Source organism: Hoplias malabaricus, chromosome Y (genome assembly GCF_029633855.1).
Source record: "Hoplias malabaricus isolate fHopMal1 chromosome Y, fHopMal1.hap1, whole genome shotgun sequence".
In the NCBI taxonomy this organism is placed as follows: domain Eukaryota; kingdom Metazoa; phylum Chordata; class Actinopteri; order Characiformes; family Erythrinidae; genus Hoplias; species Hoplias malabaricus.
The window spans coordinates 6,343,319-6,363,823 of record NC_089820.1 but is presented as its reverse complement, the minus strand read 5'-3'; the positions used below and the strand labels follow the sequence as shown (position 1 = coordinate 6,363,823).

Below are 20,505 nucleotides of genomic sequence, written 5' to 3'. Positions count from 1 at the left end.
GAAAATAACAGTATCACCAGTTAAATCTGTTATTATGCTACAGTGTAGTTAGTAAAGCATTAATGAAAGAGTGATGGAAGTAATGGTGTTTAAGGTAAAAATAATAATAATAGGGCGGCACAGTGGCGCAGCCAGTAGTCACACAGCTTCAAAGACCTGGAGGTTGTGGGTCCGCTCCGGGTGACTGTCTGTGAGGAGTTTGGTGTGTTCTCCCCGTGTCTGCATGGGTTTCCTCCGAGGGCTCCGGTTTCCTCCCACAGTCCAAACACACACACGTTGGAAGGTGGATTGGTGACTCAAAAGTGTCCGTAGGTGTGAGTGAATGTGTGTGTGTGTGTGTGTGTGTTGTCCTGTGAAGGACTGGCGCCCCCTCCAGGGTGTATTCCTGCCTTGTGCCCAATGATTCCAGGTAGGCTCTGGACCCACCGTGACCCTGAATTGGAGAAGGGTTACAGATAATGGATGGATAATAATAATAATAAAAATAATAATAATAATAATAGTGAATAGTGAAAATAATGAAAACAATTATAATAATAGGTGATCTGGAGCAACAGTTATAGCGCTGGAAGCATCAGTCAGAGTGTTGCTAAAACCATACTTCAGTGTTACTGATGGTGGTGAGTAGTGGTGTGTGATATGAGCGAAAATCAATATCACTATTAATTGTACATTTTACTTCGATTACAATTAATGAACAATTATTTTGTTTTTATTTTCTTGTCCCTAGTTCAGTGGCGAGTCTTGTACTGTAAATATGCTCCAGTATTAATGCTGGAATATTTTTTTCTAATGTTGCTGGGAGCTTGTTCCTTTCTTGTTTTTTTTTAGCACTGTTTATATTTGGTGTGTGAATATGCTTTGGTCTCTGAAACACTGTTTTTTCTCAGTGTTTACATTTTACTTCTTTTTGTTCAGTGTCTTAATTATAGTCAAAAAACAACACGTCAAAACCACAGATGCTGTGTTTTTCTTTGGTACGAGTGGCTCGAGTCGCTTGGTTGGCCTCTGCGTTTAGGTTGCTTCCATGTGGCAGATAGGGGCAGAATCACGTGATTACAGCTTGGTAGCATTGTTTTAAAGGGACTGTTCATGAACATACAGTGGAGACATAACTGAATAAAAATAATCTATATAATTGATATAGACAAAATTATGTTGATTATAAATTCTGATTGTCGATTTTCAATTAATTACTCAGCCCTAGCGGTGGGTAATGGCGAGAGTAGATGGAAATGAACAACTGGTCTGGAGTGCACTGCAGGAGAACCCAGCCGCCAATCTTCCTTCAAAGGGCCGTCATATTTTTTCAGAAAACAGTAAAAAGGAATTATTTTTGTTACGTGCATAGAAAAGCGTATGTGAATATTTCCATTAGTGTAGTGACACCAGCAGATCTGACTGTAACAGAATGACTGGAAGGAGGGAAACCAGAAGGAACACAGACATTAGAGCATCCTGAGACAACAGAATCCATCTGCTCCACCATCCACAAACTAGAGTGATTGTGAGCACAGCATCCAATGATTTTGAAGCTGTAATTTTAATGTAAAAATCCTTCCTAGTGTTGCTTTAAATGGAAAGGTCAATGGTTACTTTCGGCTGCTGAGGATGAAGTAATTCATCACCAAAGTGTATCTGTTAATATTGTTTATGAATAAAATGTACCTCTGTTGATGGCAGTGTCAGTAATGTTACCCAGGATACACAGACAAACTATAGATACATCAATGATGCAAACAGCAAATTAATAAAAGCAAAATGTGAGGCTCTAGCTCGCCTAAGAACACTTAGATGTGTGATATTCTTCACTTTATGGGTTTAGATGGTATTCTTGGGGAAAGAAAACCATCAGCTAGTTAACATTATGCTAATTGCTCAGTCAACAGAGAGCATCCAGCCTTCTTCAGATAAAGAAAGTGTGAAAACTTTCAGCCTGGTGTGAGACTGTATTGGAGTGTGAAAGGCAACATTTGGAGGCCAGTAAAACTGAAGACTGTGAGTAGTTTTAAAAGCTGGACTGATGGCTTTGCTAAGTCTGCTCATTATCTTCTTTAGAAAGCACTGCTGGTGTGTTTATCTTTCATTGGTTTATTCTCTCTGTTCTGTGACAGAGCTGTCAACTCTTTATTTAAATCTTTGCTACATCCATCCACTCGCCAAATCCTCTAGCTGCAGATGCAACAACAGTTCTCCAGGAAGGTCTTTGAATTGAATCCTTGCTGTGAGGATTTTAATTCTGTATGAGATCAGGTAGTAAGTTCTGGATGAGCTCACTCCGGAGAACGCTGTTCAACAACTTCACAGCCAGCGATGGGGGTGCTATACCACTCTAGTCTGTGCTTAGCATTGAACATTGTGCCCTTAAGCTCATGCTGCTTAGGGCCCGGTAAATTAACGAAGGCCCCCTCGCCTCCCCTTCACGTCAAGTTAAAGAAGATGAAGCGAAACCTTCCTTCAGAATATAAGAGGAAAATAAAAAAGACTCCACGAAACATAGCTGCAGGAACAGCAGTGAAGTAAACCTGCGACTGTTCTTCTCGAGGTTCTATTGTTAATAAATAATTGTCTACAAACATAGCCGCAGGTAACATATTTAGTGGAGGCGTGTACTGTTCTGCTGCTCTCCACGACCATGAAAGTATCATGAACCAAATTTTGAAGCTGAAAACAAACTGATGTTTTTATACTCGTACTAGTACTCGTTTAAACTTCCCCGTACACATATACTCTAAAATTACCTTACTATTCCATTTGACATTTTTAAAAAACATGACATAGTTACTTCCAAGTGCTAAGTTAAGTTCTTCCAAGTTTCAGTTCCACCTTAAATGACTAAGGCTGATTTGGATGCTGGAGGGCTGATCACAAATTTAATTATGAGAAAACTGTCTATCTATATAGTTTTTTGAATAAATATCACTTGTTTACATCTCATTTTATTCTGTATGTGTTTGTTTATTCAAAAGCCAAATAATAAAGGGGAATACTAGTGGAGAGTCATGTGCAGCTGTCAAAAATGGTCCCCTCTGGCTCACAGAGTTCAAGTAGGAGGGTCCCTTTTCAAAATTTAGCTTAGGGCCCCAGGAAAGTCTGGACCAGCTCTGACTACTGTGGCTGCTTTTCTGTGGAGATTGTCCAAGCTTTTGTCAGCAATGAGTCATCTTAAAGTAGCTGAATTCATTTGTTCATTCTGATCAGGGTCACAGTGAGTCCAGAGCTCACCCAGAACAAGTTGCTGAAATATTAGCAATGATTTTAATGGAGTATCCATAAATGTTTGGACATACAGCATGTGTTTCAAGGCTGACTGCCGTACAGCAGCCTGTGTGGATGTCTGTACAATGGAATTGATCAGTCCTCAGCCAAAATCAATACAGACAAGGCAGCGACAGAATCTCATTAAGGGACGGTGGATAGTTAAGACATCAACAGAGCCATTCTTACAGGATTCGCCACATCTCAGTGTCTTTAGACTCCCACTGGAGTGTTTGTCCAAGCATTTTGACTGCAGTGGAGCCCCAGCCTGGGACATGTAGAACTCATTGGACATAGCTATAATCTGCTCTGAAAAAAAACTTGCACTATATACACACTAGTCTTTTAATATTACATTCACTGTTTTATTCACATGGCTTTCACCATTTTGATTAAAAAATAGTAAAACTAGCAAAAAATAGTAAAAATTAAGAACATTTAAAAAAGTAAAACACTGTAAAGGAGTTTTAAATTTAAATAATAAATAATAATATTGCCCTGTGAAGGACTGGCATCCCCTCTAGGGTGTGTTCCTGCCTTGCACCCAGTGATTCTGGGTAGGCCCTGGACCCTCCACGACCCTGAACTGGATAAGGGTTACAGACAATGAATGAAAGAATTAATAATATTAATAATATTACAATTTATAAACTCTCATAATAAAATAAAAATGACCATTACTGAATTAACTTTTTATTGGCTTCGTTTCACAAGGTTGCATTAAGATTAATAATACAGTAATATAATACAAATAAAATAAAATAAAATACAGCATTTACAGAGACACTCAAAATCACACACCTGCTTGAAATACACCAGTCATTAGAGGGATCCATTCATGGCTAAAATAGGACACAATTCATCCATCCATCCATAGATAATTTGAGGTTTTTTTTTAAGGAATAAATGAATTGTTTGCAAAAATTATTTTAATATTTAATATTGTAAATGTTATTATTATTATTATTATTTTTGGTTTTCTGAAGTCTTCTAGATGGGAGCATGGGAGCAGGTTAAATAGAACAGAGGATGAGTAGATAGCTTGGTTCTATCCTTAATTTCAAGGAAACCATACCAGGTTTAAATATTATATGTTAAAACTCTCTAAAGTATATCTTCTCCCAGAGAGGCTGTTTAGTTTCCTTAGCAGATTGTTTGGTTGCATGGTCTTTTAAAAAATGTATTCAGAGTTACTTGTAAAGCTCAGACTACTGTCAAATAGGATGTCAAAATACTTCAAGTTCTGCACAATTCCAGCAGGCTTATTTTCAGTCTTTACCCTGTTTAAAGCAGACGTAATGTTACTGCCATCAATTACAATCTCCTTTGTTTTACTACTATTTAATAATAAGAGCACTATCTGAACACCATCTAATTAAGTTATCAGACTGATTAAATATGCAACCTCCTTACAAGTATTCCCTTCTTGAAATAAACCGGCCAGGGCCAGATTTAATATTTATAATTCATTTATTCTTTTACAGGCACTCCTCTCTGTTTGATCTGAATTCAACATGTTGTTGTTTTTGCCTTGCTTCCTTCCTAGAGATTAATTACAGTCTGACTTTTCTGCAGTTTTTCAGCAAACTCTGTGGTTTTCTGACCATTTTCTGAATTAAAATATATATGATTTTTCATGTTTTGAGAAGAAAAAAAAAAAAACAGGAGCTTGCCCAGGCACTCTCACTCCTTTCCTTTGAAGGAGACTTAGAAGCCCACTCCCCACAAAGTGCAGAACACAAAGCTGCAACAAACAAGTTAATGAATGAACGCATGCATGAACGAGACTAGCCTGGGTTTGGCCTCCTTTAGTGGATGAGAACTGAGAGGTGGCCAGCAATAGAACTATATTCTGAACCTCCATGACATTGTACTGAGAGCTCATGGGTTCTGTACTGCACTATCACTGTATGCCTTGCCAGGCAGGAGTCACCAGTCACTGGCGGGCAGCAGAGGAGCCTGCATGTTACTTCTGGGGCAGGAATGCACACCAAACTCCTCATAGACTCAAAGACAGGAATTTATTTTCAATGTAAGGTTGGGAATATAATTACAGCACCATTTAGCATGGTACACCATTTAAGGTGGAATGGACTTCTGCCTGAGATGACTGGCTTGTTGTTAAAAATAAAATGAAATTACTAAACCAGCTCATTTCTACAGCCACGCATGTGTTTACAAGAGCATAAACTGTTAGCCCCTTTAGCTTGCATTTCAGTCTTCACTAACTCTGGTGTGGTTCCAAATCTCACCGCCCCATCCCGATGTAACCTTCCCTGGTTTCGAGGGTACACTGTAAAATTCCTGATGATTGATGGTACCGTTTTGATGTTAATTACTCATTAATTTATTGTATTTAACTGCTTATCAGGTTCAGTGCTTTACAGTGAAACCTTTTCATGTCTAGCCATAGCTGATGAAAATTTATCTGTGTCTGTTTTGTTATGTTTCCAGATGAAGTCGACAGAAGTGGACCAGGGCCTTTTCACAGACAGCTACTGCAAAGTGTGCAGTGCCCAGCTCATCTCCGAATCCCAGAGAGTTGCTCACTATGAGGTCAGTAGGGTCCTGTGCTGACCTGTCTGACTGTGTGTCTTCTTGCCTGTCTGTTGGTTCAGCCGTTCATCTCTCCATCTGTTGGCCTGTTTTGATGTCTGTCCTCTGCCTGTTTTGTGTGGTCATTTTCTAGGCTGGACAGCTGAGAGATGGATTTGGCCTTAAGTGAAGCTCAAAGTTATTTTAAGGTCAGAAAAATAAGTCTGGTGCTGATGGGGGCTGATGGGGTAGTGTATGTTCACTATGTAAACCTCAATTTGGCTCTGTCTCACAGCTGTACTATGTGGCCAGCTGTTCATCAACTGCTCAAACCGCAGAAGGTCAAAATCTTAGTTTGGAAGATCTGTGTAATAATAATATGATGTATGCAGCTGTTACATTATGCCAACTACCAAAATTCCAGGGGGGGAATAACTGAAAAAGGCAAAAAAAGGCAAAAATAAATAAATAAATGGAAGCCCATTAATCATATTAGAAATATGCATTGGTAACTGTAATAATAGGCATAATTTACACAATGGGTGCTGGGGATACATCCCCACCATTTTGAAAGTATGCTCTGAACATTATGTTATGTGTAATAGCTTACTGAATATTGCAAATCACACTGGATTCATGTTATTGTAAGACTGCCGGCACTTGTCTGATAGTCCTGTTTGCTCTTTGGTGTTTTGTTAAAAAATGGTCTTCTCTGCTGCTCGCTGCTAAATACACAACTCTTGCCCACTTCTTTATAATACTGTCTATGTATAATATTACACTGCACTTAGTTTGAGTGCATGCAGCACAAAATAAACAGCATTGTGCTTTAGAATTTCAGCTTATAAAATGAGAAATATTATTGAAATATTATATACTTATAGAAATATAAGTATAAAAAACTTTGTCTGGTACCTCTTCCCTGGTAAACTGGACCTGAAATAGGTAACGAGACACTTGTCGAAACAGGCTACGACTGAGACCAGTGTGCTGAGACCACACCATTGACCTAAACTGTATAGTTGTTCTCAGCAACACTTTAAAGTGAAAGTATGCTCATGACTGTAATTAATATAGTGGAAAACAACAAAATCACAGAGGCCATATCAGCTTTACTGTCATACGTCAACTTGTCTTAAGGAGTTTTTACACCGAGTCGATTTTCACGCATGAAAAAAACATTGCTGCCTCTCACAGCACCGCTAAAGCAGTATACTATATTCTCTTTGAGAAGTGGCCAGTCCGGAGCAGAGCTCATAGATCCCGCACTCCGAGGTCCTGCCTGTCATCCCTCTGTCCAATCATTTTACAGTACACGGTGTGGCCAAGTTTACAGTGTTTCGCAGCCATGAAAGGACCAGGTGAACATAGTTAATGTTATATTTTACCAGACCTCAAAAGCCCAATTGCCCTTCTAAAAATATCCATGACCAGAGACGGAGCAAAATGAGAGGAAATATTGGCCTTATGTTTGAAAAGTGGAGGCAGTTTAGATGCAGCAACACTACAGGACAGAGCTGGCTAATTTCCTCCTAACAGCATATAATTTCTGAAGTAAATATAGAAGTACAGACGCCTATGTATAGATTAAAAGGAGTAAACGCCATAGTTTGTGTGATTTATATATTATAGAAAATGAGGCATAGCGACGTCTGAAAGGTGTTAGGACAGTGTTTTGTGTATTTTTTACGAAGAAGGTACATAACGTGATTGAAAAGTGTAAATACCACTGTTTGTTTGTTTTAAAGAAATTGATGCAGATTCATCCGTGGTATGTGTGTGTTTTAAACAAATTAATGAGTAAATTGTGTTTGAAAGACCTTGCATATTCACCTATTTAATGTGGAGACATCTGAGACATCAATTTTGGTAGTACACAGCAAATATAAGCATTTTTCTAGTAGATGGATGTTTTGGTGACATGATGTGCACTTGGTCGTGTGTTTTAAATGGATAAAATGGGGAATAATAATTGTTTCAAAACGAGTTTTGTTTATAAAACCTAGCGCTAGCTTTAGCTTCGTATAGAGGTTTAAGGTGGAAATGAGAATTCAATAAGAAGCTGGAGAACAAAGCAAATAAACTGACCCATTTAAGGTGGAACTAAATGAATACAACATTTGTGAATAATTGGTTGAATAATACAATTTGTTTGTGTGACTTAAATAGATAACATGGAATAACAGTTGCACACAATAAAGGCTTGTAAATGCAGGGAAATGGCAGCCGCATGCTCACTTTTTCGCGTAGGTAGATGTTTTAGTGAAGCGAAGAACACTTTTCTGTGTAAATGTGTTAATTATGGCACATTCTTAGCTGTTACTGCTCAAGTTCTTACACTCGTGTCTTGCTTGTCCGTTCAGTTTTCATCAAACTGGCAACCTGCCCGAGCTTAACGTCTAGGGAGGAGGGTGAGGAGGCATACGGCTCTCTCCACTGTTTTGAAACTGTATTATAGTTCTGATTTTAAACGCTTGGTGTCAGTATTGCAGATTGCTCCTTTAACCAGCTCAGGTCAACAGGTAGAAAAATCGATGTTTTATTAATTTTACAAATACAGTGCCTTGCGAAATTATTCGGCCCCCTTGAACTTTAACCTTTTGCCACATTTCAGGCTTCAAACATAAAGATATAAAATTATTTTTTGTGAAGAACCAACAACAAGTGGGACACAATCGTGAAGTGGAATGAAATTTATTGAATGTGTCAAACTTTAACAAATAAAAAACTGAAAATTGGGGTGTGCAATATTATTCGACACCCTTGCATTAATACTTTGTAGCGCCACTTTTTGTTGCAATTACTGCTGCAAACATACAGGTATGTCTATCAGTTTTGCACATCAAGAGACTGAAATTCTTGCCCATTCTTCCTTGCAAAACAGCTTGAGCTCAGTGAGGTTGGATGGAGAGCGTTTGTGAACAGCAGTCTTCAGCTCTTTCCACAGATTCTCGATTCGATTCAGGTCTGGACTTTGACTTGGCCGTTCCAACACCTGGATACGTTCATTTGTGAACCATTCCATTGTAGATTTGGCTTTATGTTTTGGATCATTGTCTTGTTGGAAGATAAATCTCCGTCTCAGTCTCAGGTCTCTTGCAGACTCCAACAGGTTTTCTTCCAGAATGGTCCTGTATTTGGCCCCATTCATCTTCCCATCACTTCTGACCATCTTCCCTGTCCCTGCTGACGAAAAGCAGCCCCAAACCATGATGCTGCCACCACCATATTTGACAGTGGGGATGGTGTGTTCAGGGTGATGAGCTGTGTTGCTTTTAAGCCAAACATATCGTTTTGCATTTTGGCCAAACAGTTCAATTTTGATTTCATCTGAACAGAGCACCTTCTTCCACATGTTTGGTGTCTCACAGGTGGCTTGTGGCAAACTTTAAATGATACTTTTTTATGGATATCTTTCAGAAATGGCTTTCTTCTTGCCACTCTTCCATAAAGTCCAGATTTGTGCAGTGTACAACTGATTGTTTTCCTATGGACAGACTCTCCCACCTCAGCTGTAGATCTCTGCAGTTCATCCAGAGTGATCATGGGCCTCTTGGCTGCATCTCTGATCAGTCTTCTCCTTGTTCGAGATTAAGGTTTAGAGGGACGGCCGGGTCTTGGTAGATTTGCAGAGGTCTGATACTCGATCCATTTCAATATGATTGCGCGCACAGTGGTCCTTGGGATGTTTAAAGCTTGGGAAATCTTTTTGTATACAAATCCGACTTTAAACTTCTCCACAACAGTATCTCAGACCTGCCTGGTGTGTTCCTTCGTCTTCATGATGCTCTCTGCGCTTTGAACAGAACCCTGAGACTATCACAGGGCAGGTGAATTTATACGGAGACTTGATTACACACAGGTGGATTCTATTTATCATCATCAGTCATTTGGGACAACACTGGATCATTCAGAGATCCTCACTGAACTTCTGGAGTGAGTTTGCTGCACTGAAAGTAAATGGGCCGAATAACATTGCACGCCCCACTTTTCAGTTTTTCTTTGTTAAAAAGGTTTGACACATCCAATAAATACTTCCGCAAGGCACTGTAAATCTTGAAGCATTTAATTAATGAAATAGTTAGTTAGTTTATATTTTTATTATTATTTGTTTTGTAAAGTTTTTTTTGACATTTTATGGTAACGGTTGTATAGTATTAAAATTGAAAGTTGTCATATTATTAAAAAACAATAGTATGAAAATACCAAGTGAGAAAAATGTTTGTGTCGTATTAATGTCATATTAAAGTTTTGGGTTGTTTTTTGGTTAAATAAAAATACTATTGTCATTTTCAAAACTATACAACAGTTAACATGACAAAAGAGCAGGAGAATGTTTGAATAATGAATTACAATTATGTGTTAAATGCTTCAAAGCACATTAGTACACCTAAAAGTAATGTAGGATTTTACTTAATCCAGCACAGTCTATGTTCTCATTTGTTTTGCTATTCTTAATTGATTAGATGAATTAAGATACATTTTCAAAGAGGAAATCAGTCATTTTCTCCAAAGACAATTTTTCTCATTATAAAACAGCCATAGGTGGTGTCTTTTCCATTATTTTTGCTGCATCAGAGAATCTGTATTATGTCCCCATTTGGGGGATCTACTCTCTGGTGCATAAACTGGAAAATTCAAAGACTGCATCATTATTTCTTACCCAAGAATTCCAGATTATTTTGTAACATAGAATATTCACTTTAATAATGTTGGTAAAAATTACCTGCTCATTTCAGTCAATGGCAAATTAACAAACTCGGCACAGGCCTTGTTCCAATCTACATTCGGGACTCTGTCCAGCCTACCCTTCTGGTCAGCAAGCTGGGGAGGGTGATGTATGAGAGTTTGTGAAACATGGTCAGTGTGTGGGAGGGATAAGCCTGTCCGACCACAGTGCCACAGAACCGTAATCTGAACTAGCGTTGGATGGGAATGCTGGGAATTTGCTGTGACAGCTCCTGGAAATAACTAGGAGAGTGTGTATGTGTGTTAAGTGTAAAATATTCATGCTGTTTTGGTTCAGTTGTGTGTGTGGTGTGTGTAATACATGGCCTGTCGCCTCCTGTGCTAGGGTCCACAGACACACTGGTCACATAGAGAGCCAGGATGGTCAGGACCTTGCATCCATATATATATATATATTCATTCATTCATTTATTGTCTGTGAAAGCTCATCCAGTTCAGGGTCACGGTGCTCAGGGTCAATGCTCAGGATCTAATATGACCACTATGAAGCAGGTATGATTTAGGTGGTGGTTCATTCTCACCGCTGCAGTGACACTGATGTGGCAGTGGTGTGTTTGTGTGTGTTGCGCCGGCGCGAGTGGACCAGACACAGCAGGGCTGCTGGAGTTTGGAAACTGTGTCTCCTCACTGCCCATTCTGTTAAACAAAGTGGACCAAAGAGGTGCAAAATCAGATGTAATATCAGACACAGTAGCTCATCTGTTGCTGCACAGTTTGTGTAGGTCCTTTTCTAGTCCATCAGGACCCCACCTACAGGATGCTGTTGGCAGGATATTTTTGGTTGGTGGACTATTCTCAGTCCAGCAATGACACCAAAGGCTTTAAAAAATCCAGCAGCACTTTATAACAAATTAAACACAATCTCTTGCAAATCAATTGTCTTTGTTAGTGCGTGACTTAGCGAAAGAGCATGAGAGAGACACACACACACAGTGAGAGAGTGACAAAGACAGCATTGTGATTTGTCTCTCTTGTGCTTATTAGACCTGTGAGGTTTCTCTGTGAGCACATCTTCACTCTTTATCAGTTTAGAGCCGTGCAGCGTTCAAAAAAAGAAAAATATAAAACACATTTCAGATTAGGGGGCTGCACGGTGGTGCAGCAGGTAGTGACGCAGTCACACAGCTCCAGGTGACTGTCTGTGAGGAGTGTGGTGTGTTCTCCCTGCGTCCGTGTGGGTTTCCTCCGGGTGCTCCGGTTTCCTCCCACGGTCCAAACACACATGTTGATAGGTGGATTGGCGACTCAAAAGTTTCCATAGGTGTGAATGTGCGTGTTGCCCTGTGAAGGACTGGCGCCCCCTCCAGGGTGTATTCCCGCCTTGCGCCCAGTGATTCCAGGTGAGCTCTGGACAGAATATAACAAGAGTAAAACAAGCCATAGGAAAGTTTCAAATAAATTCGAAAAGCTACAAGCCCCGAGACCAATCAAAAAGAGATGTGTTTAATAATCCATTTTTTTTCCTCAGATCTGCTACCTCCATTAAATTAGTTTTTGCAAAGTGCGATGTCTGAGTAATTGTTTGCACTTTATGATTTTCAAATGAATAGCTCATTCGGCAGTGTTGGGGTCAGTGATGATGCTTGTGAGAACATCAGCAGCTTCTCTGTTTAAAGTTGTTGTTTTTTTTATCTATTTTTTTCAGTAAGAGCTTCTCAACAGATCCATATTCTTTTAGATGCATATTGTTAAGTTGTCTCACAGTGGAAGGATGGACTTAAACAGCTCTATGTGAAGTGATAGTGGAGCTTGATTATGTCCTGTCTCTAGGTGCTCTGCCAGGTGTTGCGCGGTTGTTGGGAGTCATTTTCTGTTCATTTTTCTTTTGTCTAAGTGGATTTTCTTAATATCTGCTTTAACAGATTATAGCTGTTAAGGACTGGGAATTAAACAGATGAAGGGCGGTCTTTGCACAGTGTTTTTTTTTTTATTATTCTAATATTTATTTATTTATTTATTTATTAATAAATGCACATACACAATCACAAGTGTGCACACACACACACACACAAACAAATGTTGTTTTCCTTCATCATCTCCCCCAATTTAACTTGTTTATTCTTGATAAAATTTAAAGGCCTTTTCGTTTCATCTCATCTTTTCTCTCTACCTCTCTAATTCACTCTCTCTAATTCTCTGTATGTCTTCCTGTCTCTCTCTCTCTCTCTCTCTCTCTCTCTCTCTCTCTCTCTCTCTCTCTCTCTCTCTCTTCTCTCTCTCTCTCTCTCTCCCCCTCTGTGCCCAGGCTGCAGCTGGTCTGTCTTTTCCCCAGCTCCATCAGACAAAACATTAGCGAGATTCAGGCCTGATTAATCAAGCACCTTATTACTTTTGGATCCCCTTACCACTTCCCTTAAACCCAAGAGTCAATTTGTATGCATTCGATCTGAAGCTCTTTTCATTTTGGACAAATGTGCTGGCAGCTTTAATAACTCAGCATGGCGTCAGTGGCACTCTCTCAGAATAAAAGGTACTTAACTGTCACTGTTGCTCCACACGACTCATTTAAGGTACACAATTCCACCTTGTTCTTTTTGGAAATGCCCTCCCAGTTTTTTTTTTCCACTCTCCACTGTTTAGTCATTGCTAAGCTCCACTATCACATGCCACTACCAAGCTGAAAGGGTGAAGGCTGGGTACGTCCTCTAAGATTGTTTCTAATGAAGTGACATCTGTGACACTACACGCTTGCAGGAGAACACTACCTATGCCACATCTGTTCTGTTGGCTTGAATAACAGGATTAGCAGTTAGAGTCCTCTTCCAAGTGAGACCTTGTGTCCTTTCAAACTGCGGCTAATATGACATCCCTGGCAATTCAGCACACTTGGCAGAGAACAGTAGCTGCCAATTGTTCCATTACTTGACAAATGCCCTCTGTCTAACCTCTCACTGAATGATGCGGGAAAGGGAGGGACATCCTACCCTCCCAGAGTGAGAGCAAATTAAGATTAAGCCAACACTTTTGACAGTTAGGCACTTGGTCACAACTGGACCAGGAACGCTACAGGTACGATTTGGCATTTTTGCTCCTGGGCTCCCCCTACAGTTGCACGGTGTAATTCACTTTTACAGCACTGTCCTGGCATCATGGGGGAAGGAGTTGGGGGTGGTTTCCCCACCCTCATTAAGAAGTTACATAGTGCATTTTCTCCAGTGCTGTGCCTGGTGTAGCAATTACAAGCATTACAATTGTCCTGTTTAGAAGTCAGTGGAGCATCACACTGATTTTGAAGATGCAATTTTAAGGTAAAACTACAACCCAGTATACATTTAGGACCACTGTTGGGCCACTGTTTAGGAGACATTTACACTGTTTGTACCTTGACTGTAAAATACCCCTTAAGGGGAAAGGGGAAATGTTATATAAGAGCAAATATACTCTACAGTCAAATCTGTGTAGACACCCACTCACCTGTACGTGTGTGTGTGTGTGTCTGAGCATCCCATTATGTGGTCAGTGCTTGGAAAATCCACATATGCAACTGAATGCCTGCTTCAGGAATGGGTGAACCCTAAACCAGAGCAGAGATTACTTATTAAAAGAAGTGTCTAAAAAATGTTGGCATTTCATATAGAAATGAAGAACTGTCTGAAGTTCAGAGGTTTTGATTGGAGGGAGGGGGGAGTAAATAAATAAATAAATAAATAAAACATGCAAAGAGGCTTTAGCACCATGGGTCTCAGTTTTACGGTGTATGCTGAGAGTGCAACTATTTTCCTACGCAATGAGCTTTTAATCCTTACTACCAGAACATCAAAGAGAAAGACAGGATGAGAGACAGCAAGCAGAGAGAGAGAGAGAGAATGCAAGTGTGTTCAGAAAAGGAGTTCAAAAGCATTAGTGCTAAAAAAAAGTTACATAACCTTTAATCTTTTATTATTATTATTATTATTATTATTCAGTGTATTCATTATACATCACATGCCTGTGTTCATTCTGTCTGTCTGTCTGTCTGTCTAACTATCTATCTATCTATCTATCTATCTATCTATCTATCTATCTATCTATCTATCTAATATTCATTCATTCATCTTTTGTATCTACTTCATCCTGTTCAGGGTTGAAGTCTGTAGACCACTCTAAAGACACACCCACATTTTCACTTTGTCAAATTTCACAAAGCCAATCCATCCACCATGCATTTTTTGGACTGTGCTTGGAAAATGGTGCATCTGGAGGCAACCCACGCTGACAAAGGGAGAACACCCTGTTGGATTGAGGTGTTTATTGAGCTTATTGAGAATGAATTAGACAGAGTCACGTGTGTGTGGAGAGTATAAGGATGTTTTATTTGAAAGTGGAGTTGGATAAGTTTACAGAGATGTTACTTGGTTGTGACTTGGTCATTTTCTCCCACCATCAATGGGAGCAAACACATATTATAGAAAATGTTATCACCCTCAATTGTTTGAGAAACAATCTCCCCTCCCCCAAGCATCAAGGTTATGAACCGATGATACACAGGCAGAGAAGAGACAAACAACTCTGAAAGAGTTCACAGTGACCTAAAGCAAAGTTTAAGAGAATCAGAATTAAATATAGAATTATTATGAAATGAACCACTTTCCAACAGCACCAACGTTTCACAGACGAGGCGAGGATTGATCCCAGAACCTCAAAGTCATAGAGTACCATTAAAGTTCAAGATTGTCATCATCATCACTATCATCTTGTCCGTTTTCCATTTTCCACCTTAAGTAGCAAAGCAGGCACATACTGGCAGCTTCTACACCCTTTAACCCCCTGGAGTCTGAGGGGTTTTCAGACACCCTGGTGTAGTCTGACATGCCTTGATTGTTTTACAAATTGTACGCATCTGAGAAAAAATCATTTCAAAGTGTTACACATGCATTTTTCAGAACTATCTCTGCAACAACAGTGTTGAATCAGTAAGAGTGTCATACATCTACATTTTGATTAAATTTACTCTAAACTTAGACTTTCCAAAAACCTATTTTCAGAAGTGCTGATATACTGTGAAAAAACACATTCTAAACATTTCTCACCTTTGAGGTCGGCTATGCCGCCGGCGGGATAAAATTGAAATAAAAAATATAAATAAATAAAGACACACTTCCTGTGGTTATTTGGGCTGAATGGTTATTATATAATAGTGTTATAGCATAGTTGGTTACACTACTCTCCTACACTGAAGAGAAAATGGTGTTTGATTCCTGACATCAGCAAATTCTCAATACTTTGTTGGTAAGAAACCTAAGGCGAGACTCTCCACTTATAAAATGATTATGTCCACCAAGTACTGTAAATGTCAATGTACTGGCCACTAGCTGGACACTGCAGATAAAATCCACAGGGTGCTATACTACATTCCCATACACTATCTGCCAGATTGAATACAGCTTTTAAACCCTAACAAGGTTAAGATTTTTATTGGCTCTAGATAACAACGTCCTCTAAGAGCTGTAAACGTCCCCTGACCATTGCTTAGAACTGGACCCCGCAGATCAATTCCACAAGAAACTACCAGGATTCTGAATGATCTCTTCAAGACAGCATACGACCTTTGACCAAACAAGGTTAAAGATCTTTTAAATGTGAGAACGTCAGTCCTGTTTGCATCCAAATGAAACAAATAGGAATAGGTCACATGCACCCTTGGTGTCCTATAAGCCCTTCCAAATACAGACACTTTGATCTCTTTCGGTTTTGCTACAGTGAATCTGTTTCTCTCTCTCTCTCTCTCTCTCTCTCCCCCCCCCCCCCCCCCCCCTCACCCTCTCTGTTCTGACAGCTTCCAGAATCAGCACTCTCTGCTCTTACATATGTATGAAAGGTGAGGAAAGGGGAGAGGGAACAACAGAGACTTTAATATTTCCTGTCCGTCACGCTAATATCGGCAGCCTTCAAGGACACTCCCGCCCCCTGCCAAGTGGCCCACTTCTGTCTGTCTGTCTCCCAAGGCCTGACTTACCAAAGTATGCATTGTTGAAGGTCTCCCGTACCTGTACTTTCTGTACAAGACCACTCATGTCTACTTCCTGCCCATAGTTGGAATTCCAAGTGCAAGGTTGGTTTGTGGGAGAAATAAGTGGAAACTTGTAAACAAAAGGTTTTAATACCAAATAGAGTATGTCCTACTGACGTTTGCATCCAAATATTACTGGAGTCTCTGAATCCTGAGTTCATTAAGAAGCTTAAATATGAGTTGTGCTAACACTGACAAGTGAATTTGATGGCATTCATTCACATGAAGGTGAATGAGGTCAGGTAATGATGTTGGATCAATAGTTCTGGATCTCAAATGCCATGCCAATAAATCTTAAAAGGTATTGTACTCATGATCCCCCCAAAAAATAAATAAATAAAAACCCACTGTTCCACAGCTAGCTGATAAACATCTAGCTGATGCTTGGGATTGAACATAGTGACATTATAGGCTCATTCCATGATAAGGAATGACTACAGATGTTTGGATATATAGTGTATCAAAGAGACCACTAATCTAGAAGCACAATATTTTTATATTACTTAAATGCTCCCAGTTCTTGGTCAAACCAAACATTGGGTTAACATTAGTCCAGTTGTGCTGGACTGCCTGAGCCACTCAGGTTAATGAGCAACACTCAGAAATGATAAGTTCAAAACACAGCTTATGCCACATAAATATGAGCTGTGACCCGCAGAGCTTTTTTACTAATGCTAATATAATGGACTACAGCTTCTTGCCTTTAAAGCTTAGTCAGTGTATCTTGTAAAGCTCTTCTCTCTACTCTAGCATTTTCCCCTCTGTTTTCGTGGCTACGGGCTTCCCCCTCTCCTCCTCCGAGCGATACGCCACTCTCCATTAAGGGGAAGTGTGTTGATGCTGTCCACAGGGACCATGCATCACCCGGCCCACTGCTGCTGACCTTAAAACAAGTCCATTCAGACACAGTGAGACACAGCACACTCATTCAGATCAGCAGAGACCAGTACACAAGAGTAGAGCCATGCTAGTGATGCTAGTGTCCATGCTAGCAATTTAATCTCATTGTCTTTTCACCTGCAGAAGTTGAGCTTTTGCTCTTTGTTGTATGTTGTAGATAATTACATGGCAATTACACCAGTTATAAAACTAATGTTTACAGTCAACTTTTTCTAGCCTCTGTGTATATCAAAGCCTTTGACTATACAGTTAATTATAAAATCGTTGTGGTATTTGCAGTATGATATAGTTATTACTATTTAATTGCATGTAATTGTGCTATTTATATAAAGAATAACTGACTGTTGTTCTGCAGCATTAATAAATAACCATTTATATGTTTGTTTCTTACACAAAAAATAAGTTCCTATATAATTAGAGAATACAGATAAGTAATTAAGCGATGTTCATGTACAGGATAATAACAACAGCCAATAACTAGATTAAATTATATGTATTGTGTATCTGTACCTATGTGGTTAATGAAAGATATATAATTAAGTGTGGTTGATTTAGTATAACACAATAAACTGTGGAATTTCTAAACGTGAAATTAGGGCGTCCCCTCAAGGGTGTTTAATTCCAGGTAGGCTCCGGGCCCACTGCGACCATGAACTGGATAAGCGGTTACAGAATAAATAAATGAACTAATTAATGCATGAATTAAATTAGTATAGTAAATAAAAACTATGACATACCTATTAATATGTAATGACATAATAATAGGCAACTTAAATAACATAGTTGCAGTGCTCCACGGTCAAATGCTGGGGGCTTTATACCCCTCTGTTTGACTGTATTGGGCCTGGTGGGCATGTGCAGCTGGTCCAAAGCGCCCCATTCCAAGCTGTTCTGTAGGCATCCTACACCAGACGTTAGCAAGAATGCACTTATCATTAGATGTTTTCAAAAAGGTTTGAACATATCTTCCAGTAGCTTCATCTTGGCTTGTTCAGTTTCAGGATGAGGGGGAACAGGCTGTGATTTGGACTGGCTCTGTTAATGACTCCTTCCGTGTCATTACCCCGTTGATGATCAGCATCACTGTTTAATTGTCCTGTTAAATTTGGCTGTCACAATTAGCTTCAGTACAATTACTTACGCTTTCTCCAGAGCAGCTTCTGTGTGACCAGGAGACTGTGGCATAACACAGTCAACACGTTTACTATACACTTTACAACCACTCTCCAGCATCCTTGCCATTAACCAAAGCGTCATGCCTCCAACTGAAATTATTTGGACATAGCAGATGTGCGAGGACCACTCGCTAATCAGTGCCTGTTATTCCACCCACACAGGCTGAAAAGTTCCAGCCAAAAACGAATAAATGAGCTTTGTGTGGGAGAGAGACACATGATAATTGGATTTCTTTCAAGATGAATGCTATTTGTTTTCAAGGAAGTGTAATTGTATGAATCCCATGACCAGCTGAAGTGATTATTCCTTAACATCAAAGCAAGTTATGATAAACATACAGTAATTAATAAAATCAGCCGTGTCTTACTCTGAATTGAAACAGTACAGACTGTAGTGATTTCAGATGCAGTTTTAGGAGTAACAAGCTGATCAGGCTGATTATAAGCTGTCTGGAAGTGCTTAGGTTTTGATTTATGAATACATTATTCAGTGTTTATTATTAAGTCCTTACATACTATGCTATCAAATTCCAAAAATCTTACTGCATAGCTCAGGTTTTGTGTTCTAGCCTGGTCCCAATATGCATGGATCCATTTGTTTTTAAAAACTGAGGCTTTTGTCTGCGTTTTGGCCTCCCATTCACAATGAAGGATTTTGAAAAATGCTCTCCAAGGTGGAGATTTTTGAAAACACTGTTGTCACTGTCCTCGTGTGGATGAAGGTAAATGGATATTTTCAGAAATGCTGACCTCGCACAGTGTGCCTGTCTCTCTGGCTGAAACGCAAATACCTTCTCACTCCCTTTATAGTGAAGTACATAAGTCATTAAACTACAATGTACATGCAGCTAGCACTAGATTTCAGATTCCCACGTAAGTAGAAATGATGTTGTATGATGTTTAAGATTTGCGAAGTACACTACACGGGGCGTATGGAGTAATTTGAGATTAAACCACCGTGTTTCTCTCATGTGTCATGGTTTTTTTGAAGTATGAAGTATTATGCCACCCTACTGGACTGGCATGAGAATGTAGCTGTTATTGTATTTGTCTGGATGGCGATATTTTCAAAAAGAAGAGAGGAAAATCTCAGTTTTTAAAGAAAATGAATGGATGGGGCCTAAGTCCGCTGTTACACACTGACAAGAATCGATACAAAAATTACTCACACCAAGGGATAAGGACACACTGCTTAAAAGCATTAACATGACAAGAAACACCTGTGAGCAAGGTCATGTGATCCCTAAAAGCTCACAGGTATGGGGCATGGGGACCAAACACACAGGACAAAGACCAACCATGACACTGTCAAAAAGTAAACTTGCATCTCTAAAATAACTTTATAAAAGGAAAGAACTTCTTAACTTTCAATGGGCATCAATGTAAATTTGGAGCATTTGTATTGATCCATTCATCATGGCATTTTCACACAGTGTGAAGGACACCTGCCATTTTCAAATGATGTAGTAAATTACAAATTCACACAAATGAAGAAACATGGTTAACTTTGGAAAGCAACAATGTACTACACATTAGACTTAAAGAACAATCCCAGGATTCATACCATTTCCATGTGTGCTATAGTCTACTGACTATAACCTAACTACGAATCATAAGGAATCCATCCATTATCTGTAACCGCTTATCCAATTTAGGGTCGCGGGGGGTCCAGAGCCTACCTGGAATCATTGGGCGCAAGGCAGGAATACACCCTGGAGGGGGCACCAATCCTTCACAGGGCAACACAGACACACACACATTCACTCACACACACACACTCACACCTACGGACACTTTCAAGTCACCAATCCACCTGCAACGTGTGTTTTTGGACTGTGGGAGGAAACCGGAGCACCCGGAGGAAACCCACGCGGACACGGGGAGAACACACCAACTCCT

General features: G+C 39.6%; 1 protein-coding gene across 1 annotated transcript in view; it reads left to right on the top strand.

Moving 5' to 3' along the window:
* The window catches only part of LOC136679576 (zinc finger matrin-type protein 4-like), a 144,311-nt gene that overhangs the window by 26,406 nt on the left and 97,400 nt on the right, over positions 1-20,505 (top strand). Inside the window, exon 2 of the mRNA XM_066658186.1 lies at positions 5,713-5,814. Within this exon, the coding sequence (XP_066514283.1) occupies positions 5,713-5,814 (102 nt within the window). The remainder of the gene's footprint in view (positions 1-5,712; positions 5,815-20,505) is intronic.